Below are 26,762 nucleotides of genomic sequence, written 5' to 3' on the forward strand. Positions count from 1 at the left end.
AGGCACTGTGTTTGAAGGTGGGCCTTGTAATACATCCACAGGTATACCTCCAATTAACTCAAATTATGTCAATTAGCCTATCAGAAGTTTCTAAAGCCATGACATAATTTTCTGGAATTTTCCAAGCTGTTTAAAGGCACAGTTAACTTAGTGTATGTACACTTCTGACCCACTGGAATTGTGATAAAGCAAATTATAAAGTTAAATAATCTGTCTGTAAACAATTGTTGGAAAAAATACTTGTGTTGTGCACAAAGTAGATGTCCTAGTCGACTTGCCAAAACTATAGTTTGTTAACAAGAAATTTGTGGAGTGGTTGAAAAATAGTTTTAATGACTCCAACCTAAGTGTATGTAAACTTCTGACTTCAACTGTACATATGGACGAGCGATGTCAGAGCGGAATGGACTAAGATACAGTAGAATAGTATAGAAAAACAGTATATACACATATGAGATGAGTAAAGCAAGATATGTAAGCATTAAGCGACTGAGATATCGTAGAATAGTATAGAATACAGTATGTACAGTGCCTTGCGAAAGTATTCGGCCCCATTGAACTTTGCGACCTTTTGCCACATTTCAGGCTTCAAACAAAGATATAAAACTGTATTTTTTTGTGAAGAATCAACAACAAGTGGGACACAATCATGAAGTGGAACGACATTTATTGGATATTTCAAACTTTTTTAACAAATCAAAAACTGAAAAATTGGGCGTGCAAAATTATTCAGCCCCCCTTAAGTTAATACTTTGTAGCGCCACCTTTTGCTGCGATTACAGCTGTAAGTCGCTTGGGGAATGTCTCTATCAGTTTTGCACATCGAGAGACTGAACATTTTTCCCATTCCTCCTTGCAAAACAGCTCGAGCTCAGTGAGGTTGGATGGAGAGCATTCGTGAACAGCAGTTCAGTTCTTTCCACAGATTCTCGATTGGATTCAGGTCTGGACTTTGACTTGGCCATTCTAACACCTGGATATGTTTATTTTTGAACCATTCCATTGTAGATTTTGCTTTATGTTTTGGATCATTGTCTTGTTGGAAGACAAATCTCCGTCCCAGTCTCAGGTCTTTTGCAGACTCCATCAGGGTTTCTTCCAGAATGGTCCTGTATTTGGCTCCATCCATCTTCCCATCAATTTTAACCATCTTCCCTGTCCCTGCTGAAGAAAAGCAGGCCCAAACCATGATGCTGCCACCACCATGTTTGACAGTGGTGATGGTGTGTTAAGGGTGATGAGCTGTGTTGCTTTTACGCCAAACATAACATCTTGCATTGTTGCCAAAAAGATCAATTTTGGTTTCATCTGACCAGAGCACCTTCTTCCACATGTTTGGTGTGTCTCCCAGGTGGCTTGTGGCAAACTTTAAACAACACTTTTTATGGATATCTTTAAGAAATGGCTTTCTTCTAGCCACTCTTCCATAAAGGCCAGATTTGTGCAATACACGACTGATTGTTGTCCTATGGACAGAGTCTCCCACCTCAGCTGTAGATCTCTGCAGTTCATCCAGAGTGATCATGGGCCTCTTGGCTGCATCTCTGATCAGTCTTCTCCTTGTATGAGCTGAAAGTTTAGAGGGACGGCCAGGTCTTGGTAGATTTGCAGTGGTCTGATACTCCTTCCATTTCAATATTATCGCTTGCACAGTGCTCCTTGGGATGTTTAAAGCTTGGGAAATCTTTTTGTATCCAAATCCGGCTTTAAACTTCTTCACAACAGTATCTCGGACCTGCCTGGTGTGTTCCTTGTTCTTCATGATGCTCTCTGCGCTTTTAACGGACCTCTGAGACTATCACAGTGCAGGTGCATTTATACTGAGACTTGATTACACACAGGTGGATTGTATTTATCATCATTAGTCATTTAAGTCAACATTGGATCATTCAGAGATCCTCACTGAACTTCTGGAGAGAGTTTGCTGCACTGAAAGTAAAGGGGCTGAATAATTTTGCACGCCCAATTTTTCAGTTTTTGATTTGTTAAAAAAGTTTGAAATATCCAATAAATGTCGTTCCACTTCATGATTGTGTCCCACTTGTTGTTGATTCTTCACAAAAAAATACAGTTTTATATCTTTATGTTTGAAGCCTGAAATGTGGCAAAAGGTTGCAAAGTTCAAGGGGGCCGAATACTTTCGCAAGGCACTGTACATATGAGATGAGTAATGCAAATATGTAAACATTATTAAAGTGACTAGTGTTCCATTCCTTAAAGTGGCCAGTGATTCCTAGTCTATGCCTATAGGTAGCAGCTTCTAATGTGCTAGTAACGGCTGTTTAACATTGATGGCCTTGAGATAAAAGCTTTTTTTCAATCTCTCGGTCCCAGCTTTGATGCACCTGTACTAACCTCACCTTCTGGATGATAGCGGGATGAACAGGCAGTGGCTCGGGTGGTTGATGTCCTTGATTATCTTTTTGGCCTTCCTGTGACATCAGGTGCTGTAGGTGTCCTGGAGGGCGAGTAGTTTGCCCCCGGTAATGCGTTGGGCAGACCACACCACCCTCTGGAGAGCTCTGCGGTTGTGGGCAGTGCAGTTGCCGTACCAGGCGGTGATACAGTCCGACAGGATGCTTTCAATTGTGCATCTACAAATTTGCGCAGGTTTTAGGTGACAAAGCAAATTTCTTTAGCCTCTGTCTGTGTGGGTGATCAATTTCAGTTTGTCAGTGATGTGTACGCCAAGAAACTTTAAGCTTTCCATCTTCTCCACAGCTGTGTCTGTCACGAGCTCACTGGTGCGGGAAACTCGAGGGCCCAGAATATTTTGTACAATGTTGCAAGTTCGCTAGCACAAGCTTCAGGCTGAACCCAGTTGATACAATGTTTCAAGTTTGTTACAGACAGACCATGCATAGCCAATGTGATATACACTGCTCAAAAAAATAACGGGAACACTAAAATAACACATCCTAGATCTGAATGAATGAAATATTCTTATTAAATACTTTCTTCTTTACATAGTTGAATGAGCTGACAACAAAATCATACAAAAATTATCAATGGAAATCAAATTTATCAACCCATGGAGGTCTGGATTTGGAGTCACACTCAAAATCAAAGTGGAAAACCAAACTACAGGCTGATCCAACTTTGATGTAATGTCCTTAAAACAAGTCAAAATGAGGCTCAGTAGTGTGTGTGGCCTCCACGTGCCTGTATGACCTCCCTACAACGCCTGGGGATGCTCCTGATGAGGTGGGGGATGGTCTCCTGAGGGATCTCCTCCCAGACCTGGACTAAAGCATCCGCCAACTCCTGGACAGTCTGTGGTGCAACGTGGCGTTGGTGGATGGAGCGAGACATGATGTCCCAGATGTGCTCAATTGGATTCAGGTCTGGGGAACGGGCGGGCCAGTCCATAGCATCAATGCCTTCCTCTTGCAGGAACTGCTGACACACTCCAGCCACATGAGGTCTAGCATTGTCTTGCATTAGGAGGAACCCAGGGCCAACCGCACCAGCATATGGTCTCACAAGGGGTCTGAGGATGTCATCCCGGTACCTAATGGCAGTCAGGCTACCTCTGGCGAGCACATGGAGGGCTGTGCGGCCCCCCAAAGAAATGCCACCCCACACCATGACTGACCCACCGCCAAACCGGTCATGCTGGAGGATGTTGCAGGCAGCAGAACCTTCTCCACGGCGTCACCAGACTCTGTCACGTTTATCACATGTGCTCAGTGTGAACCTGCTTTCATCTGTGAAGAGCACAGGGCGCCAGTGGCAAATTTTCCAATCTTGGTGTTCTCTGGCAAATGCCAAACGTCCTGCACGGTGTTGGACTGTAGGCACAACCCCCACCTGTGGACGTCGGGCCCTCATACCACCCTCATGGAGTCTGTTTCTGACCATTTGAGCAGACACACGGAGGTAGCGGTCCTGCGGCTAGGTTGTTGCCCTCCTACGGCTTCCTCCATGTCTCCTGATGTACTGGCCTGTCTCCTGGTAGCGCCTCCATGCTCTGGACACTACGCTGACAGACACAGCAAACCTTCTTGCCACAGCTTGCATTGGATGTGCCATCCTGGATGAGCTGCACTACCTGAGCCACTTGTGTGGGTTGTAGACTCCGTCTCATGCTACCACTAGAGTGAAAGCACCGCCAGCATTCAAAAGTGACCAAAAGATCAGCCAGGAAGCATAGGAACTGAGAAGTGGTCTGTGGTCACCACCTGCAGAACCACTCCTTTATTGGGGGTGTCTTGCCAATTGCCTATAATTTCCACCTGTTGTCTATTCCATTTGCACAACAGCATGTGAAATTTATTGTCAATCAGTGTTGCTTCCTAAGTGGACAGTTTGATTTCACAGAAGTGTGATTGACTTGGAGTTACATTGTGTTGTTTAAGTGTTCCCTTTATTTTTTTGAGCAGTGTATATATATTTTTTCCTTCAGGATATTTTCTACTTTTATTTGTTGGCTTCATGTAGGCCATTTTGACATAGTTGGCAATATAAGTTACTTTAGGTTTGTATCATTTCAATTTAGATACAATTTTTATTAACCACATGACAAAGATTGAGATAGGAAGACGTTATTTTAAAATAAACTGTTCCATGAAAATGTACATATGAAAACCATAACTGGCACTCAGATTGGTAGAAATGGTAAGATAAATTGGCATTGCTATTACCGGCAACTTCAGGAGAGTAATGGCAGAATCTGAAAAAGCCAGCAGGAGCGGGAGGAGAATGCTTGGGTCAGGTTGAGTTATGAGTCTTCTCTCAAACAGTAAGTTTAAAGCATCAGACAAGCTCAATTAATTTAGTCAATTTTATTAAAACACATAGGGTATGTCTATATACCGGTATGGAAAAATCCACATTGGTCGAAAGTACAGACAACTTTTCAGTCAACCAAGATTTGTTTGTTGTTATTTTCGGGGACTGCCCTTTACAGTGGGGTCCGGAATGATTGGATCCCTTGATAAAGATGGGCAACAAAGGTATAAAATAAATACAAATAATGAGCTTTCGAAATAACAATGCATATGCAGAAAATTCCTCCTCCTATACTCCCCTGCTCTAAAATCAAATTTTATTTGTCACATGCGCCAAACAGGCGGTATAGACCTTACTGTGAAATTCTTACCAGCCCATAACTATTTTCTTGACTGGATTGTTGGTTAAGAAAATATTTACTAAATAAACTCAAGTAAAAAATAAAAACAATAAAAATATTATTAACAATAATGAGGCTAGAGTATATACAGGGGGTAAATGTGCTGGGGTACAGGTTAGTTGAGGTAAATTTGTACATGTAGGTAGGGGTAAAGTGATTATGCATAGATAATAAACAGCGAGTAGCTGTTGGGGGGGAAGAGACAACGCAAACAGACCGGGTGACCATTTCATTAAATTGTTCAGCAGTATATAGGTCCTGGATGGCAGGAAGCTTGGCCCCAGGGATGTAATGCGCAGTACGCACAACCCTATGTAGCGCTTCACACAGGACCCAAACCGGCTGCGCGCGTGCGCCATCGTGCATACATTTTATTTGTCCCTCTACACCAAACACGATCACGACACACAAGTTAAAATATCAAAACAAACTCTGAACCAATGACATTCATTTGGGGACAGGTCGAAAAGCTTCAAACATTTATGGAAATGTAGCTAGTTAGCTTGCACATGCTAGCTAATTTGTCCTATTTAGCTAGCTTACTGTTGCTAGCTAATTTGTCCTGGGATATAAACACTAGGTTGTTAATTTACCTGAAATACACAAGGACCTCTACTCTGACAATTAAGCCATACATAAAACGGTCAACCAAATCGTTTCTAGTCATCTATCCTCCTTCCAAGCTTTTTCCTTCTTTGAACTTATATGGTGATTGGCATCTAAACTTTCATAGTATTACCAGGACAACCGGCAACACAGTTAGTCTTTCAATCACCCACGTGGGTATAACCAATGAGGCGATGGCACGTGGGTACCTGCTTCTAAACCAATGAAGAGATGGGAGAGGCAGGACTTGCAGCGCGATCTGCGTCAGAAATAGGAATGACTTCTATTTTAGCCATTGGTAACGCAGATGCTCGTTGACACACGCGAGCAGTGTGGGTGCAATAATTGAATAACAGATTCCTGAATGTATTTTGCGACGCGACCGGTGTAGTCAGGGTATTACGGTCAGATGCTGCGCAGTTGCCATACCAGGTGGTGATGCAACCAGTCAGGATGAAACTGGCTCTCATGAGGACCGCCACAGGAAAGGAAAACCCAGAGTTATCTCTGCTGCAGAGGATAAGTTCATTAGAGTTAACTGTACCTCATATTGCAGCCCAAATAAATGCTTCACAGAGTTCAAGTAACAGACATCTCAATATCAACTGTTCAGAGGAGACTGCGTGAATTAGGCCTTCATTGGAAAATTGCTGCAAAGAAGCCACTACATAAGGACACGAAGAAGAGACTTTCTTGGGCCAAGAAACATAAGCAATGGACATTAGACCAGTGGAAATCTGTCCTTTGGTCTGAGGAGTCCAAATTTGAGATGTTTAGCTCCAACCACCCTGTCTTTGTCATACACAAAGTAGGTGAACGGATGATCTCTGCATGTGTGGTTCCCACTGTGAAGCATGGAGGAGGAGGTGTGATGGTGCTTTGCTGGTGACACTCAGTGATTTATTTAGAATTCAAGGTACACTTAACCAGCATGGCTACCACAGCATTCTGCAGCGATACGCCATCCCATCTGGTTTGCGTTTAGTGGGACTATCATTTGTTTTTCAACAGGACAATGACCCAACATCTCCAGACTGTGTAAGGGCTATTTGACCAAGAAAGAGAGTGAAGGAGTGCTGCAATCAGATGACCTGGCCTCCACAATCACCCGACCTCAAACCAATTGAGATGGTTTGGGATGAGTAGGACTGCAGAGTGAAGGAAGAGCAGGCAACAAGTGCTCAGCATTTGTGGGAACTCTTTCAAGACTGTTGGAAAAGCATTCCATGTGAAGCTGGTTGAGCGAATGCCAAATGTGTGCAAAGCGGTCATCAAGGCAAAAGATGGCTACTTTCAAGAAACTAAAATATACAATATTTGGTTACTACATGATTCCATATGTGTTACTTTATAGTTTTAATATCTTCATTATTATTCTACAATGCAGAAAATTATAAAAATAAAAAACCTTTGAATGAGTAGATGTGTCCAAACATTTGACTAGTACTCTATACAGTCTGCAAACAAAGCAAGCTTATCTTATGCAGGACAGGTCATGTGGGCTCAGATGTTTTCTATGTACAGTGTACACACAGAGAGACTATAAACACCAAGACATCTGTTACAATTACCAATTAGTGGTTGCTGCTGTACATTTTCAGCCAGGCTGGCTGTTCCTTGAATAGGTCCTATTGAATCAGTGGTGTTGACATCCCTTGAAATGTACCTAGCGTTAGACGTTGACACTGCAGTAGGTGCAGTAAGTGCAGAGCCTGCTGCTAATATGGTGGGAGGTATATTACATTGTACAAGATGTTCCATAAAGATCTAAAGATAGATCACACCATTCATCACCTTGGCTGAAAATTGTTCCGTGCCCTATGTTTAATGTTATAATTGCAAGGAGAGAGAGACTCGGTGGGGTAACCTAACAGAATAGGAATGATTCCTAATAGATATTCTGTCTGTGTCTTTGCCTGCATTTACAGAGGCAGCCAAATTTGGCTCTTTTCTTTCACTAAGGTCTTGATTAATCAGATCAGCTCTGAAAAAGATCTGATGTGATTGGCCAAAAAAGTTCAGGATTCAGCTGCCTGTGTAAACACAGCATAAGACACCACATTCCCCCCTCCTAGTCTGAGATGTTTCAGAACCCATAAACGCTGAGTTACTCTCTCTCTCTCTCCCCCCGCTCGCCAACCGCATCTGCTGCTGCCATGTCACAGCCACATTGCCATGGCAACAGCTCACTGACACCACTGATTGCATTTCAGGGTCTTGTCCCTCATTGTGTATGCAGATGGTTATGAGTAATGGTTGTGTGTTGTCATGGCAGCGGTGTCTGTCCGCTGTCTGTAGTATAGCAACAGAAAGAGCCCAGGGGAGAGGATTCTCACACTGTTCTAACGGATTAACGGACACATTTATCCACATCAACAAAGCCCAGAACATTGAGCACTTCTCCAAAGGTTAAATATACTGAAGATATCTGAGCAGAAAAAGAGCTCACACTTAAAAAAAGGTCTCTAGCAGATGAATGGGGAGTCATAGTAACCTTCACATTTTACAACACAAGGGCCTGACAGCTGTAAATGGTCACAATGTGTTACAGAGACCATGGAACTTTCTGTATCATCTCCACAAGCTTTTCATAAACCGCAGGGTGCGAACAATGATTATTACGCATTGACAATTACCTAGAACCATTTCCCATGTCAAATTCAGATGTAGAAAGGCTTGATTCTACTCATTTTTTGTGGATTGTTTCCTCACAAGTTCTGAATATTTTTCTCAAGCACATGGAACATTTATCCAAAATATTAAGTCATAGGCTAATCAATGTTTACATCTACAGTGCCTTCAGAAAGTATTCATACCCCTTGACTTACTACAATTTTTTTTGTGATATAACCTAAATTCTAAATGGATTAACTGTATTTTCTCACCTGTCTACACACAATTCCCCATAATGACAAAAGTGAAAACTGTTTTTAAAAATGTTTGCACATTTATTGAAAATGAAATACAGAAATCTCAATTCCATAAGTATTCACACCCCTGAGTAAATACTTTGTAGAAGCACCTTTGGCAGCGATTACAGCTGTGAGTCTTTCTGGGTAAGTCTCTAAGAGCTTTCCACACCTGGTTTGTGCAACATTTGCCCATTATTCAAGCGCAGTCAAATTGGTTGTTGATCATTGCTAGACAACCATTTTAAGGTGTTGCCATGGATTTTCAAAACTAACTCAGCCACTCAGGAACATTCACTGTCTTTAGCAAATCTACTGTAGATTTGGCCTTTTAGTGGTGGAAATCAGACAACCAGGTTCTCTCCTGTGCTTAGCGCCATTCCGCTTATTTTTTAATCCTGAAAAAAAACTCACCAGTCCATAGCGAATACAAACACTCATAACATGACGCAGCCACCACTATGCATGACAATATGGAGAGTGGTACTCAGTAATATGTTGTATAGGATTTGGCCCAAACATAACACTTTGTATTCAGGACAAAAAGTTATTTGTTTGGCCACGTTTTGCAGTATTACTAGTGCCTTGTTGCAAACAGGCTCCCTTCTTTTCACTCTGTCAATTAGGTTAGTATTGTTGAGTAACTACAATGTTGTTGATCCATCCTCAGAGTTTAATGGCTGTGATAGTTTTCTCCTATTTTAAAGTCACCATGGTGAAATCCCTGAGCGGTTTCCTTCCTCTCCGGCAACCGAGTTAGGAAGGACGCCGCTTGGTATTATTGTGTGCAGCTACGTTTGCTGGCAAGTTACCTAGCTAGCCAGCCAGTCCATAGAGAGCATTGCGGGTTTTGTAGTTAACTTTAGCTGTAACAGATTTCCACAACGATTCACACATTTTGCTCCCAACCTTATTATACAAAATGAAACTTTTGTTGACAAAATAAATTGTTCTCACATAGTGTTATGTAACACTGTAAATTATAGGAATTAGTGGTTTGGAGAGAACTTTAAGAGAACAAAGTGCCAACCTCTCTTTGCCAAGTTACAGGCAAGCCAAATGTCCCCTCCCGGAACCAATGCTGCTCGTTATCTTACGCATCCCGTTGTATCATGACAGATATACGATACCATTTATGTTTCCGTAGTCTGTCCATGAAAGATGATTATGTAACAGTATCTGCTGACTTCATCTAATTCCACCATGCCTGAAATTGTCATCACACAGAACAGAAAGTACCAAGCAGGGAGCTCAAGAGGTGGAAAACATTGTTTCACAGTCACCTGTTACTATGAATAGGAAACCTCAGAGTTTCTGACTAGTGAATGTGATTTCTAATATCCTAGGCTGTCGGGTAAATCCATTTGAATTCAATCACTTTTTGACAGCATCCATTTTGATTTAAACAAAACTTTCCAGACATTTTTGCCCATGGAAGTGGTCAGAGTGCCAAAAGATTCACTGGAAATGATAAAAGGTTGGAGTTTGAAATCATTTAAAACGCTTACAAAAAACAGAGTTGTCAAACTATTTTGTAAAATCACATAAGCTACAACCACATATTCACATTTTGTAACTTAGACCCTACTTTACATTGGAGGTTTCTGTGTTGTACCCTCCATCAGTTGAGACAACATGCTCTTAAATACAGGGTAGGTGTACTTTCAAAGTCATAGAAATTAGAGCCGGGACGATACCAGTATTACAATATTTGTTCCATGGAAAAAATGAAAACACATAGCAGATCTAACTATTTGGTCCTTTAAAAACCAGCTGTCTGTAAAATATTGTGTGCTATTGCATGGAAAATAAACAAATGTGACTGCAATGACCACATAATGATGTTTGTTTACAACATTAGGGCTTTTTTTTTGTGAAATCCGCCTCATGTTTTGTTTTCTTGCCGCGATAGTAACGAATATCACAATACCGGTATCGTCCCTGCCCGAATAGAAATAGAATGGACTGATCCCTTCAGACCACTGCCACTTAGCTGATACACCATTGAAATTGAAATGCTCAATTCTAATTACTACCACAAAAGATGGCTGCCGGTCAATTTAATTGGACGTGTCTATTCTATATATATATATGGTACTTCAGAAAGTATTCATCCCTCATGTTGTGTTACAGTCCGAAATCTAATTGGATTCAATATTTCCCCTCACCCATCTACACACAATACCCCATAATGAAAGTGAAAGCATGTTAGAAATCTTTGCAAATGTATTGAAAATTAAATACAGAAATCTCATTTGCATAAGTATCCACACCTCTGAATCAATACTTAGTAGATGCACCTTTGGTGGCAAATACAGCTTTGAGTCTTGGGTAGGTCTATCAGCTTTACACGTTTGGATTTTCTCCCATTCTCCCTTGCGGATTTCCTCAAGCTTTGTTAAGTTAGATCGGCAGTGCACAGAATTCTTCAAGTCTTTCCACAGATTTTCAATGGAATTCAAGTCTGGGCGACTTCCACACTCTTGTTCTGAAGCCATTCCAGAATTTCATTGGCTTTATGCTTGGGGGCCATTATCCTGTTGGAACGTAACTCTTCACCCTCATTCTAAGGTCATTTGCACTCTGAAACAGATTCTCAATCAAGGATTTGCATGCGCTTAGCTACATTCCCTGTTCCCTCTATCCTTACTAGTCTACCAGTCCCTGCCCATGGAAAGCATCTCCATAGTATAATGCTGCCACCAGCATGCTTCACGGTGGACAAAGACATAGTGCTTTTCATTCAGGCCAAAGAGTTCAACGTTTGTCTCATCAGACCACTGAATATTTTTGCCTTATGCGCTCAGTCGATCACGTGCCTTGTTCTTAGGAGAAGCTTTTGTCTGGCCACCCAGATTGGTGAGGTGCTGTACAGACTATTGTCCTTCTGACAGGTTCTCCCATCTCAGCCAAGGAACTCCGTAGTTCTGTCAGTGGTCAATGGGTTCTTGTTCACCTCGCCAACCAAGGTCCTTCTTGCCAGGTTTCTCAGTTTGATCGGACACCCAGCTCTAGGCAGAGTCTGGGAAGTTCCATATGTTTTCCATTTCCCAATGATGGAGATCACTGTGCTCTTGGAAACTTTCAACACTGTAGAAATTGTTTCATACCCTTCCCCAGATATGGCTCATCACAATTCTCTCTCAGAGATATACGGCAGTTCCTCAGACTTCATGGTATAGTTTCTGCTCTGACATGTACGGTCAACTATGGGACCTTATATAGACAGGTGTTTTTCCAAATATTGTCCAAACAATTGAAATGGCCACAGGTGTACTCCAATCAAGTTGTAGTACCATCAAGGATGATCAAAGGAAATTGAATGCACCGGAGCTCAATTTGGGGAGTCATAGCAAAGGGGTGTGAATACTTATGTAATTGAGATATTTCTTTATTTAAAAAAATTATACATTTTGTTTTCACTTTGTCTTTATGGGGTATTGTGTGTAGATGGTTGAGAATTGTTTTTATTTAAATCCATTTAGAATTCAGTCTGTAAAAACTAAATGTGGAATAAGTCATGGAGGTATGAAGTAACTGTACAGTGTTTATATGATTTCAGAGGATTGACAGTATCATTTACAACATTCAAACATTCTCTGATGTGTGGACCTCCATCTTTGTGGTACCATTTGAAAGTAGAAATGTCTATTTGATTCCCATTTTAGTACATTTATCAGCCAAAACATGACACCCACCCTGTATTCAAGAGCATGTGTCTCAACCGATGGCGGGCACAAGACAATAACTCCAGTTGTAAAATTGGGTCAAAGCTACAACATATGCAAATATGAAGAAAATAATAATCATTTACTGTAAAAAATCGAATACAAAAATCTAGAAATTATCAAAGTTTGACAACCCTGTTTGTACGCTTTCAATTACAGCAATCTCAAACATTTATCTTTTCCAGTGATGAAGACATGGATGTCTCCTGGTGTGGTGGTGTATACAAAATAGGTAAACACTGAGCACATTTCTCTCTTGAATGTTCTGGCATTCAGGTACAAAGAGAGAGAGAGAAAAAAAAAACTGTCGGGGGAGGTTCTCTTCTGCACTGTTCAACTAATCCAGTAAAATGTGAAGTTGAGATGGAGTGTCACCTTGTTACCGTCCAAAAGCGAAAGTCGTATCACAGGCTCTTTCCATTTCCCCTGAAAACCGGATGCACACTGTTTCTTCTGTCCCCGCTGAGGTTGGCTAAAGGATTAAATGTTTCAGAAAGAGGGCTCTGTGTGTTAGTCACTCAGCCCGAGCAAGTCTGCCCGCTCGCTAAGGACCAGTGGGTAGAGACAGCAATGTGAGGAACAAAAGGGCATAACCTTGGCTAGGGCTAGAGCAGGGGCTCCCAAACTTTTTCCACTCGGGGCCCCTCACGTCTATTTCTATGGCACTGTTCATGACACAAACTGTTCACACCCCTCTTGTTGGTGGAGAGAATTTTGCAGGTGTAATGCTAATTTCCTGTAATTCTACACATTTTGTCATGGGGTTCAAAGTTTTTGCAGTTTTAAAGCTAATTTTCTTGCACTTCTATACATTTTTCCAAAAATTACAACAATATCTATGGGCAAAAAATATACAAAAAAGTTAGTTGACATGGGCTAGTTGATCTGGACATTTTTGACAAGATATAAATAGCTTAAAGGTATGCAATGACTAACATGACAAGAGGAACTGATGATGCACGACCCAATTTTGAAATTGCACCTTGTGCATTCATTGTTTTATTTTGTTCAGACTACTGCAATGCTCTACTTTCCAGCTACCCGGTTAGAGCACTAAATTAACTTCAGTTAGTGCTAAAAACAGCTGCTAGAATCTTGACTAGAACCAACAAATATTACTCCAGTGCTAGCCTCTCTACACTGGCTTTCTGTAAGGCTAGGGCTGATTTCAAGGTTTTACTGCTGACCTACAAAGCATTGCATGAGCTTGCTCCTATCTATCTCTCTTACTGATTTGGTCCTGCCATACATACCTACACGTACGCTACGGTCACAAGACGCAGGCCTTATTGTCCCTAAAATTTCTAAGCAAACAGCTGGAGGCAGGGCTTTCTCCAATAGAGCTCCATTTTTATGGAATGGTCTGCCTATCCATGTGAGAGACGCAGACTTAGTCTCAACCTCTAAGTCTTTATTGAAGACTCATCTCTTCAGTAGGTCCTATGATTGAGTGTAGTCTGGCCCAGGGGTGTGAAGGTGAATGGAAAGGCACTGGAGTGACGAACCACCCTTGCCTGGCCGGTTCCCCTCTCCACTGGGATTTTCTGCCTCTAACCCTATTATAGCGGCTGAGTCACTGGGTTACTGGTGCTCTTCCATGCCGTCCCTTGGACGGGTGCGTATACTTGAGTGGGTTGAGTCTCTGACGTGATCTTCCTGCCCGGGTTGGCGCCCCTCCTCGGGTTCGTGCTGTGGGGGAGATCTTTGTGGGCTATACTCGGCCTTGTCTCAGGGTAGTAAGTTGGTGGTTGAAGATATCCCTCTAGTGGTGTGAGGGCTGTGCTTTGGCAAAGTGTGTGTGGGGGGTTATATCCTGCCTGGTTGGCCCTGACCGGGGGTATATTCGGACAGGGCCACAGTGTCTCCCAACCCCTCCTGTCTCAGCCGCCAGTAATTATGCTGCAATAGTTTGTGTCGGGGGCTAGTGTCAGTCTTATATCTAGAGTGTTTCTCCTGTCTTATCCTGTGTGAATTGAAGTACACTCCCTCTAATTCTCTTTCTCTTCTCTCGGAGGACCTGAGCCCTAGGACCATGCCTCAAGACTACCTGGCGTGGTGACTCCTTGCCGTTCCCAGTCCACCTGGTCGTGCTGCTGCTCCAGTTTCAACTGTTCTGCCTGCGGCTATGGAACCCTGAACTGTTCACCGGACGTGCTACTCTCTACCGCACCTGCTGTCTAAAACTCTGAATGCTCGGATATGAAAAGCCAACTGACATTTACTCATGAGGTGCTGACCTGTTGCACCCTCTTACAACCACTGTGATTATTATTTGACCCTGCTGGTCATCTATGAACATTTGAACATCTTGGCCATGTTCTGTTATAATCTCCACCCGGCACAGCCAGAAGAGGACTGGCCACCCCTCAGAGCCTGGTTCTTCTCTAGGTTTCTGCCTTTCTAGCGAGTTTTTCCTAGCTATCGTGCTTCTACATCTGCATTGCTTACCATTTGGGGTTTTAGGCTGGGTTTCTGTATAGCACTTTGTGATATCGGTTGATTGATTGATTGGAGGTCGAGCCTTATATTTTATTTTCTAATATACAATTGAATAGAGGAGAGCATAATATTCACTCAAATTCCCCTGCCTTCGGTTTCACTCTTGCAAGAGCGGGTATGCGGTTCTCAGTTAAATTTTTCCAGGTTTCCATTTTTTTAAAGCTTCGCTCTCTAAAAAAATAATATATATATATATATTTTATAGAAAAAAACAAAATGTGGATATTCTAAGTCCACAACAATGCTTAAACCACATCAGACCACTGAGGTCTGGGAAAAATAAAGACAATTTGATTTTTGGTTGCAGCTACCCTTTAATGCAAGTGCACACCAGCATGAGACCGTTGTTTGGTTAGCGATGTTTCTTTAGCGCTCATGTGATTGCAGTGTTTGCATCAATTCAGTGGCCAATTGTGTTGCAAATTATCATTTCATTCTGCCAGGCATAGGCTACTTTGCAGTTAATATTTAATTGAGAAGGTTTTTGGAAAAGCCTTTCCAACTATACTAGAAGGTTATGAATAGCATCATCGCTAAAGGCTACACAAAGTGGTGCATTTCTGTGCCGTTTCAGAAAGTTGCAGGAAAATACTAATCATTTTGTTGAGGTCTTATGATTAACTTGGGCAAATTCATGATCTTTCTAATGAATTCAATACATTTAGTTGATTTCCTACTAAGTTTTAATTTCTGGATTCCGTGATTCCGTCTGCAGCGCTGACTTTATAGGGCACCCACAGGTGCCATATGCCTTGCCTGTAAAAAAAAAAAAAGAAAAAAAGCCCTATCCCAGGCTAAAGTAGAGCAGCTTCATCAGAATGGGCCAGAGAAAGGTATCTTATGTAGAACAGGCCTGGAGGGAGACGATGGGTAACGGCAATGTCCCATCACAACCAGCCACTCCAGCAACAGAGTAGGGAGAAGCTGAGGAGAGAAGCTGGTAGGGAACCTGAGATTTATGCCTGGATTAATTACCAGGGACCCTTGTGAGCTGTCAAGTGCTCCTCCGCTACCCTGGCTCAACTCCAACTGGGTTGCTGTTTCCTTCTCCAATTAGCTGCCTACCTTCATCACTTCCTCTCCTACTCCACAGCAGTACAACACTGAACCTCATCGACCCTGCAGAGCTTCCTCAGAATAGGAGGACCCTGCCTTATTCAGATGAGTGTCACTGTGCAACAGGATTACCTTTCCTAGAAACACAGCTCAGTCCCTCGCAGTTATGACTAGCCCAACCTTGCCTCAAGGCTACTACTACTCTTGATTAAATGCAGTGAAACTGAAGGCAAGGAAGCACTTCCCCCACTCCCTATGGTCTCTGGCCAGGCAGGATGGAATAGGCACTGCTGGCTGCCTGACTGTGCGGTGTGAGTGACTTAGCCTGGTGAGTCAGTCTTAACACTCCTTGAGGTCCGTTGGGAAACCCAGAAGTCCCCGGAGATGGCCGCAGGTGTCGGTTCCACAGCTATGTCACCATGGTTATGTAAACACAGCGGTTACACATTATTTCTTCATACAGAACAGAAAGCCATTCCTGAACAGCATTTCCCTGAACTATTTGGTCACAAAACAGAGGGAGAAGAGAGTCATATGGAAGGAATGTGGCTTATCAGTCAGTTTCCTGTGTAAGAGTGACTGCCTCTGGAACGCAAATATGCGGCCGCAATCGAGGATTAGGTCCAGATTTGAGAGGGTGCAGCAGCACATCTGCCTAACTCTGATCTGAAGACTGCTGTGTGTGTGTGTGTGTGTGTGTGTGTGTGTGTGTGTGTGTGTGTGTGTGTGTGTATGTATGTATGTATGTATGTATGTATGTATGTGTCGGGGAGCCATGGCTGAGAGGAGCTCATATACACCCAATTTACCACAAAATGTTGGGAACTTCTGGAGCAACCATTGCTACTTCATAAAGGCAGGCAGGTGTAATTCAGAAGCCATTTCTCAGGCTCAGGACCATGACTGAACACTTGCTACTGACACACATCTTGGCATCTCCATGGGAGTAGAAGGCTATTATAAAAAAGGCATGCAGACAACAAAGGGAACTTCAACTCCACCCCAAAGCCTCTTTACTTTCTCTATTCTCTCAAAAGTTGTCTTTGGCTTGGGGCGGAAAAACTATCCCCAACATTTGACTGCTTTGAATAAACAACACTGCAGTAATTCCATAATCTCCATTACTTAATCTAAAAAAAATTCCATGGCAGTACCAGAGTGGCTGGAATAATGTTAAAACTCTACTTCCTCATTACGGAAATTCAAATGAACATATTTTCAGTCAACACATGCATGGCGGAATGGAGTTAATTATTATGTTAGGTAATAACAACCAAAGACCATTATACCTTGACATACGGGCTCCCTACCTCCAAGCATTCAGCCTTTAACCCATGCAGCAGGGTGAGTGAGGTTTTACAGTGCATTTGGAGAGTATTCAGACCCCTTTCCACATTTTGTTAAATAACTTTTCCCCCTCAATCTACACACAATACCCCATAATGACAAAGCAAGAACAGGTTTGAAAATGTTTCTTCCAGACGTGACACTCGAAATTCTGGCCAAATAGTTCAATCTTGGTTTCATCAGACCAGAGAATCTTGTTTCTCAGGCTGAGAGTTTGTTAGTGGTGCCAGGCCACTAACAAAAAGGCCTGATTGTTGGGAGTGCTGTAGAGCGTGGTCCTTCTGGATGATACTCCCATCGCCACAGAGGAACTCTGGAGCTATGTCAGAGTGACCATCGGGTTCTTGGTCAGCTCCCTGACCAAGGCCCTTCACCCCCGAATGCTCTGTGTGGCGGGGCAGCCAGGTCTAGGAAGTCTTGGTGGTTCTAAACTTCTTCCATTTAAGGATGATGGTGGCCACTGTGTTCTTGTGGGAAATGTAATGCTACAGAAATGTGTTGGTACCCTTCCTTAGATCTGTGCCGACAGAATCCTGTCTCAGAAAATTCCTTCGATCTCATGGCTTGCACAGTCAACTGTGGGACCATTACATACATACACACACAAAAATGTCTACAAACATGTTAACTTTGTCATTATGGGGTATTGTGTGTAGATTGATGAGGGAAAAATGTATACATTTTAGAATGAGGCTGTAATGTAACAAATTGTGGAAAAAGGGAAGGGGTCTGAATACTTCCAATGCTCTGCTCTCTTGGGTAAATAAATCAAACTAGCTCCAGTAGACAAATCATTTTGAGTGTGAACTATATAACTGTACTGTATTATATGGACCAGAATTACGCACATTATTCAAACCATGATAAAGCAGGGAGAAAACATGCGATTCTGTTGCAGAGTTACAAGTATCAAATGAATTTGATTTTGAAATATATTTTTGTATAGTTAGTAGGCTGACGCATATACAGCACCAGTTAAGACTCTGGACACACTTACTCATTCCTTTATCTTTACTATGTTCTACATTGTATAATAGTGAAGACATCAAAACTGTGAAATAAAATAAAGATTCATATAGTAAAAAAAAAAAGAGTTGAATCAAAATGTATTTCATATATGAAATTCTTCAAAATAGCCACCCTTTACCTTGATGACACTCTTGGAATTCCCTCAACCAGCTTAACAAGGTAATCATCTGGAATTTGTGGAATTTCTTTCCTTCTAAATGCGTTTGAGCCAATAAGTTGTGTGACAAGGTATGGGCTGACAAGGTAAAAGATCAGTCCATCACTACCTTAAGACAAGGTCAATCAATCCGGAACATTTTAAGAACTTGTAAAGTTTCTTCAAGTGCAGTCGCAAAAACCATCAAGCGCTATGATGAAACTGGCTCTCATGAGGGCCAATACAGAAAAAGAAGACCCAGAGTTATCCTCTGCAGCAGAGCTACGGTCATTAGAGTTACCAGTCAAAATAAATGCTTCAGAGTAAAAGTAACAGACATCAACTGCTCAGAGGAGACTGCCTGAATCAGGCCTTCATGGTCAGATTTCTGCAAAGAAACCACTACTAAAAGAACAACAATAAGAAGAGGCTTGGCTGGGCCAAGAAACACAAGCAATGGACCTTTGGTCTGATGAGTCAAATTTGTGAGACGCAGAGTATTTGAACGGATGATCTCTGCATGTGTGGTTCCCACCATGAAGCATGGAGGTGGTGTTGTGATGGTGCTTTGCTGGTGACACTGTTGTGATTTATTTAGAATTCAAGGTACACTTAACCATCATGGCTAACACATTCTGCAGCGATACGCCATCCCATCTGGTTTGCACGGGTTGGACAATTTGTATTTCAACAGGACAATGACCCAACATCTCCAGACTGTGTAAGGGCTATTTGACCAAGGAGGAGAGTGAAGGAGTGCTGTATCAGATGACCTGGCCTCCACAATCACCCGACCTCAACCCAATTGACATGGTTTGGGATGAGTAGGACTGCAGAGTGAAGGAAGAGCAGGCAACAAGTGCTCAGCATTTGTGGGAACTCTTTCAAGACTGTTGGAAAAGCATTCCAAGTGAAGCTGGTTGAGAGAATGCCAATAGTGTGCAAAGCTGTCTTCAAGACAAAGGGTGGCTACTTTGAAGAATCTAAAACACAGTTGAAGTCGGAAGTTTACATACTGATTTTAAATGTATTTGGCTAAGGTGTTTCACAATTCCTGACATTTAATCCTAGTAACAATTCCCTGTCTTAGGTCAGTTATGATCACCACTTTATTTTAAGAATGTGACATGTCAGAATAATAGTAGAGTGCATTATTTATTTCAGCTTTTATTTATTTCATCACATTTCCAGTGGGTCAGAAGTTTACATGCACTCAATTAGTATTTGGTAGCATTGCCTTTGTATTGTTTAACTTGGGTCAAACGTATTTGGTAGCCTTCCACAAGCTTCCCACAATAAGTTGGGTGAATTTTGGCCCATTCCTCCTGACAGAGCTGGTGTAACTGAGTCAGGTTTGTAGACATCCTTGCTCGCACACGCTTTTTCAGTTCTGCCCACAAATCTTCTATGGGATTGAGGTCAGGGCTTTGTGATGGCCATTCCAATACCTTGACTTTGTTGTCCTTAAGCTATTTTGCCACAACTTTGGAAGTATGCTTGAGGTCATTGTCCATTTGGAAGACCCATGTGACCAAGCTTTAACTTCCTGACTGATGTCTTGAGATGTTTCAATACATCCATAATTTTCCTACCTCATGATGCCATCTATTTTGTGAAGTGCACCAGTCCCTCCTGCAGCAAAGCACCCCCCCCCCCCCCCATGATGCTGCTACCCCCGTGCTTCACGGTTGGGATGGTGTTCGTCAGATTGCAAGCATCCCCCTTTTTCCTCCAAACATAACGATGGTCATTAAGGCCAAACAGTTCCATTTTTGTTTCATCAGACCAGAGGGCATTTCTCCAAAAACGTACGATCTTTGACCCCATGTGCAGTTGCAAACCGTAGTCTGGCTTTTTTATGGCGGTTTTAGAGCAGTGGCTTCTTCCTTGCTGAGCTGCCTTTCAGGTTATGTCGATACAGGACTCGTTTTACTGTGGATATACAGTGCCTTGCGAAAGTATTCGGCCCCCTTGAACTTTGCGACCTTTTGCCACATTTCAGGCTTCAAACATAAAGATATAAAACTGTATTTTTTTGTGAAGAATCAACAACAAGTGGGACACAATCATGAAGTGGAACGACATTTATTGGATATTTCAAACTTTTTTAACAAATCAAAAATTGAAAAATTGGGCGTGCAAAATTATAAATTAGACGGGTAAATTAGACGCGAATTCTGTCTTTATAGTACTGTAGCATAGACAAGGCTGCAGCAAATTCATGCCTCCAGGTCACAAGAAAAGAAAGTTACCACGAGATACAGTAGGTCTACATGCACTGTGAACTGCGCGCCATACTGAGATGGGTGGTCTGTCCCCACCCTGAGCGTTGATTCATCATGCAGAGGCAGTAGAGAAGCCAGATTTAGACATTGCATATAATTTAACAGTTCCATTTTACGCCATGCTGTTCATATAATGTATTATAATTTACTGGTTTCAAGCAGGTATTTATCCCGGGAAAAGGGAGTGGAAATCTCAATCATCGGTTTCCCGCAATTCAACCCTACTGTAGAAATGCTGCCCCAAAAGAAGGATTGAATGTTAGCAAAAATCAGTTTCGTAGATCAGCAGCATATTTCTCAGCTACATCGTAATGTTGGGTCAGCAGAGTGCAGCAGCAACTGATTTGGGAGGCTAATACAGTACCTAGCTAGATAGCCGTTGGTGGAAGCACAAAGCATTGTGTGTGCAGCACAATGTAGCTGGTTGGTTAGCAGCATCCCATTTGTTTTATATGAAATGTGACTGGCTCAGCTAGCAAGTTTATACTAGCTTTCAAGCACATTGAAAATCTTGAGAAATACTGCTTGTTGAAGTACAAAACTCCTTTGCTAGATATAAAATGGCGCGACTAAGATTTCTTCACAAAAAAAAAAAAACATTGACAGAGTTATTGTTTTAGCTTAGATTAATTCAGACTGTTTAGAGGCAGAAATTGGGTTCGGCAGATGATGTAACCTAGGTCATATTTTTAAAATGTTATGACAACACGTTGTGGCCAAACTACTTCTGATCTATCCCAATACTGTTTGCGAAATACGAGATAGATCAGCGCAGGCAGAATCAACATGATGACGCAAGACAATGGCCCAGAATAGAACATCTCTAGAGGGGAGAATAGGAGTGTCCTTACCTGTTCATTGATGGAGCTGTAGTCGGTGGTGGAAACGTCATCATCCTCCGAGTCAAAGAACTCCTCCTGATTCTCCAGCAGCTCCGCCAGAATGCGGCTAACTGACTCCTGCTCCTTCAGATCCTCCACGTCCGTGTCTAAACTAAGGTTAGAAGATATGACCTCAGATCAGCTGTTATCATAAAACACACATGTGTCGGAACTACAATATACAGACAAGAAACGACCTTAGATCAGCGTTATCACTACCATCCCACCTTACAATAAAGTCACTCATTGCATATTTAAGTTTAACTTTAGTCTGAGTAATCTGACTCCACATCAGATGACTAAGAACTGGTGCTAGTAAGTACACAAAGAAAAAATTCATATTCAATAATTAGACTCTGGCATTGACAGAACAGCTGTTCTCTCCCTTAAGTCAACAGAACACGGCTGTTTTCAGAGCATTGGCCACAGACACTCATCTAGAAGATTCTCTTACTATTATTACGCAAAGCAACCCCTCACGTGGCTGCATACATGTCTAAGCTTGATCACCAGGGTGTTATACATTTCATGATATAAATGAACATGTTACCAAATATAATTTCTGTTCTATAAGCACTTATACAGCACCATCTCCTGTGAGAATTCCAGCAACGTGAGATTGCCATTATGCAGGTATGTACACGTAAAACAAAAGTGAACGCCAAGTACAAGTACTAAAGGCCTGTGGAGGTATGGGTGTATGGATAGGCGAGGTGCAGTGTTGTTGTTGGCCTTACTGGAAGATGTCTGGTCCGAATACCGCGGCGAGGGCGCCGACGCTCCAGCTTTCCTCCTGGAGCGAGGCTACGCTGGACAGGAAGCGGCACAGGAAGCGCAGCAGGCTGTAGTTAACCTGAGGCAGCTGCTGGAGGAAGTACTTCATGTTGCGGGCGAGCTCTTCCTCGCTGCTGTAGTCTGGACAACACACAACAGGGGATTGGAGATAGATGGTGCCAAGGGAAAGAAAGTAGTAAGAGAGTCAGATGAGAGAGAGAAAATGGAAAAAGATGAGAAGGATGATGAAGAGAAGGAATTATGTGTAGCGCCTGTATAGGGGGTACAGGTCAGACAAACAGAAACCGAGGAGGAGGATGAAGAGGTAGAAGACTGAAGAGGAGGAGAATAATAATGATGAAAATGAGGATGACTAAGATGAGCTTACCTTGGTAGAGCTGCAGGATGTGGGACTGCATGCCTGCAGGGATGATGGGCTCTGGGAGTTCCTGCAGGAAGAGACGCAGCAGGCTGACGGCAGAGGCCAGGTCAGCCTCCTTCTCCAGGTCCACCTCCTCCCCAGAGTCATAGCGCTGCCGCAGCCACTCCACCCGCTCCGCGTTACCATTGACTAGGAACAGCCCCTCCAAATCCAGACGCCCTGAGAGCAACAGCGACAAAGAGGACAGCAGTCAATCACTTGCTCTGTCTGCTAAACAGTTATATATGAATGACTCCTCTATGTGAGCATATCCATGAGGACTGTGAGTACAGCTTTCACTTTGAGTAGAATGGCTACATTAATTTCTCAAACAGATTCCACACTGATTTTAGTACATTAATAAACTGATCAAGTTGAAGGCCTAATTTCTCAAATGGGTCAAATTTGACAATTTCCCAGATTTGTTCAGTTGTACTATAATTTGTGCAGTTGTACTAACAGCTCAATCACAGGGCATATTACATGTAAGGGAGGAAGGAATGTTATTTTACCCACAATAGATTTGGTAAACGCAACCAAAAATGGAATTGCCATGAAAACGCGTGGGGGGGGGGGGGGGGGGGGTCATGGGGGAAAAATCTTATTGCCCCTCAGCAAAATTAGCCTACATTTAGGCTATTGTTTATTTCACACTAGGTTGAGGTAAAATCAGAACATAATGCTTGCATGGATGTCAACCCCAACACATGCTCACGACTGACTACCACCACCCATTTCTGTATGCTAGCTATACTAACCAGCTTATACGAATGTGAGTTTGCATTTAGCGGTCACTTCTAAACCTGAAAAGGGACAACTTATAAATGTTGTGCAGTTAAAACAGCCAAATATCCAAATAGGATATACAAGTAAACATATTGTGGGCCTGTTACAATAGATAAATCATGACAGATGAGGAATATCCACTGTGTTAGATCAGATTTGTTGAATGTGCGCCAATCTGGTCTGCATTCCATTGACTTCTTTACCACATCTATCCCATTCAATGTGCGTTGGTTGGTCGTGCAAGTGGCTTCCTGTTTCAAGATGCAGCGGCGGGGGGGGGGGTGATACTATACACATATACACAAGGAAGTCTCCCAACCAGGAAGAAGAGTACACCATCATGTCATTCCGCAACTCTGGTTTCAGATCTGCAACTAGGATTTGTTCAAAGTGAGCTGCCTGGTTAAGGAAAACAGTGGGTGGGCGGTAGCTGTAAGGCAGAACACCCTGGTATGTGCCATGGACCCCCACCCCCCCTTCCCTCCATGCCCACCCTAACCCCACTGGGGCTACAGCAGCAGCTCGCTGGCCTGGGCCCCTGCTGCAGCTTACAGAGGTCTCATTAAGTCACAATTATGGCATCCCGTTCTGAGTGCAAACAGACAGATCAAAGTATTTTCAATGCCTGATTAACTTCTGGACTGCACAATTATCATTAATATGGCAGCAGGGGAATGAAAGGTGGTGGGGGGGTGTAGTGTATTACATAACCACTCAATGTCTGCTTGATGTCACATTCAGTTGACTGGAGATATACCTGGAAATAAATCAAGTTGAAACGAAGGAGGAAGTGAAAATCCCTGTCATTGAAATAAGAACTAAATAGATGTTTATGCCTCTGGAGTTGCAGCTTATGCCAGTGTTGGATTGACTAGCTCTTTTTCCCCCTGCACCAAAACTTTCAGTAGAAAGGAGTCTAAAATGTTACGCAATGGAGGAAGCACATCTTTTTGATCGCAGTGCATTTAGAGTTCAGCGTATCAAAGAGAGGATCTCTCCAAACAACATATTTGGTTTATCGTGATGCAACAAGTAATCTTGGTTGACTGAAACTGTTCTTTTCTGGTCGTCTTAAGCCACACTAACTTGTTCAGCTTTTTAATTTTATTTAAACTAGGCAATAACTAATTCTTACAATGACGGCCTACCCCGGCCAAACCCTAACGATGTCGGGCCAGTTGTGCGCTGCCCTATGGGACTCCCAATCACGTCCGGTTGTGATACAACCAGGGTCTGTAGTGACGCCTCTAGCACTGAGATGCAGTGGCTTAGACTGGGTGGGAAAACTGTCTCAATGGCCACGTCGGGATTTCTAAATTCACACAGACTCATTTGTCAGTCAAAATCAAGTTGCAACCCAGAAAATGAGCAGTTAATTAAAAATATAGGTCCGTTACTACATACTTCCTATCTAGTTTCAGATATTCCATTGTGGCCTGGAGTACAAAAACGTTATACATAATTACCCCCCCCCAAAAAAATATATTTTTACGTCCATGGGCCGTGGTTTGCACCCCCGTGGGCTAGGCTACATAGAACATGAACAGATTTTTACAAATGATAAAAAAGCGCACAATCATTTAATCTCTCTTTCTATACATCTATATCTATAAATAATCTCTGCTTTGATGTAGAACAAGTAGAAGCATCTCCAGTGGGGTTTCATACAGGAAACTGAAATTATGACAGGTAAAAGGTCATCTCTCTCTAAAGTACCTGGAGGAGCTGTCAAAACAAGCCACAACTATATAAAGCAACACACAGTGGAAGAGTAATGGGATTTACTGAGCACGTAAAAAGATACTAAGGTAAATGTGATGCTCAAAGAGATGAATCATTTGCCAGAGAGAGTGCGCGTGTGTATTTTTTAGGTCCCATTCATGCAGCTCTCCTGTGTTGCACTCAGTAGATAGGCACAAACTCTAAATAAGTTATTAGACAAGCTAGTGGCCTTCCGTTTGTTATCTAAGGAATACCTCTGCAGTTAGAAATGCAGTGCGTGTGTGCCACTCACCATGCTCCTCGATGTACTCTACGATGTGCCTGACCAGTAGGGGGACCTCCTGGCCTGGCTGGCCGCTCTGCTGCACCACATCTAGGGGAACCCCAAAAACCCTGGCTGGTGTCAGGGAGTCGCTGGGGGAAGGTGAGAGGCTCTTCCTCATCGCTTCCACAGCCGAGCTGTTTCCGAAGGTCTGGACACCCGCAAGAGCCAAACCACACAGAGGAGAGACAGATACACTGTCACAGGCTGTGCTCTCCATCCGATATACATATACAAACAAACACACACACACACACACACACGGCAGACGGTGGGGCAGGTCCCAGCATTATACAGATGAAATCTGACTAAATCTAATCGGGCCCCGTCTGACCCTCCCTCCCTGCCTGTGCAGCTATCAGGCCCAGCTAGCTCGGAGCAAGAGGGTTATGTAAGTATAGTGAGAGTCAACTGCAAGTGTGTCTGACAGCCATCAGAACAGGCATGTTTACCCTGCTAACAGGAGCAGGTACCTGGGCTTGGAGCACTAGCTACGCTCCATTTCAGTGACAGACTTCAATGATCTGTGCCCTATTAGACAAACACACACTGACCAGGCTAGCGGACCTCTCTAAAGATCAGCTCTGCTACAGGTCAGCCAGGGGCATATTAGGCTGTGAAAACAAATACCAATCCATCCAGACACCAATTACTGACTGCAGATTTAAAAATCACAGGAGTGTGTTGTCGGTTGTGTTGGAATGATTCACACTCCAAATGGCTTGCCATCTGTTATAGTAAACATGTTCAGGACCAGCATATTACAATGTTAAATGTACAGAAATGGAAATGGATTAGATTTTTAGGCTGCGATTTGACCTGTGTGTTGTTTATGTTGCTGTACTCACCGTTTAGCACTTAAAACACCCAGTAGTTCACCTTATCTTCAGCACCACTCACTAGCAGTGAATCAAATGGTCATCTATGGCTGCTTCAGGCTATGGCAAAAGATGAGCCTGTAGTTCCTCATTGACAGACCGCGAATCCTGATCAGGACTTCAGTAGCTAAGCTGCAGGGGAGAAAGGAACAAAAGTGTTGGAAAGATGTTGCTTAGGTTCTGAAACCACAAGGCCACAATGACCACTTAATTGCCAAGAGCTGATCCACATTAAAAACAGCAAAACATGCT

At 42.8% G+C, this 26,762-nt stretch overlaps 1 protein-coding gene across 1 annotated transcript in view; it reads right to left on the minus strand.

Moving 5' to 3' along the window:
* Window positions 1-26,762, minus strand: part of LOC139366138 (family with sequence similarity 13 member B) — an 82,628-nt gene that overhangs the window by 38,904 nt on the left and 16,962 nt on the right. The window contains exons 2-6 of the mRNA XM_071103281.1: window positions 26,481-26,642; window positions 25,603-25,783; window positions 22,770-22,982; window positions 22,345-22,522; window positions 21,578-21,719 (exon numbers count right to left, since the gene is read on the minus strand). Coding sequence (XP_070959382.1) covers window positions 21,578-21,719; window positions 22,345-22,522; window positions 22,770-22,982; window positions 25,603-25,753 — 684 coding nt within the window. The 5' untranslated portion in view covers window positions 25,754-25,783; window positions 26,481-26,642. The remainder of the gene's footprint in view (window positions 1-21,577; window positions 21,720-22,344; window positions 22,523-22,769; window positions 22,983-25,602; window positions 25,784-26,480; window positions 26,643-26,762) is intronic.

Source organism: Oncorhynchus clarkii, chromosome 14 (assembly GCF_045791955.1).
Source record: "Oncorhynchus clarkii lewisi isolate Uvic-CL-2024 chromosome 14, UVic_Ocla_1.0, whole genome shotgun sequence".
NCBI classification, from domain to species: domain Eukaryota; kingdom Metazoa; phylum Chordata; class Actinopteri; order Salmoniformes; family Salmonidae; genus Oncorhynchus; species Oncorhynchus clarkii.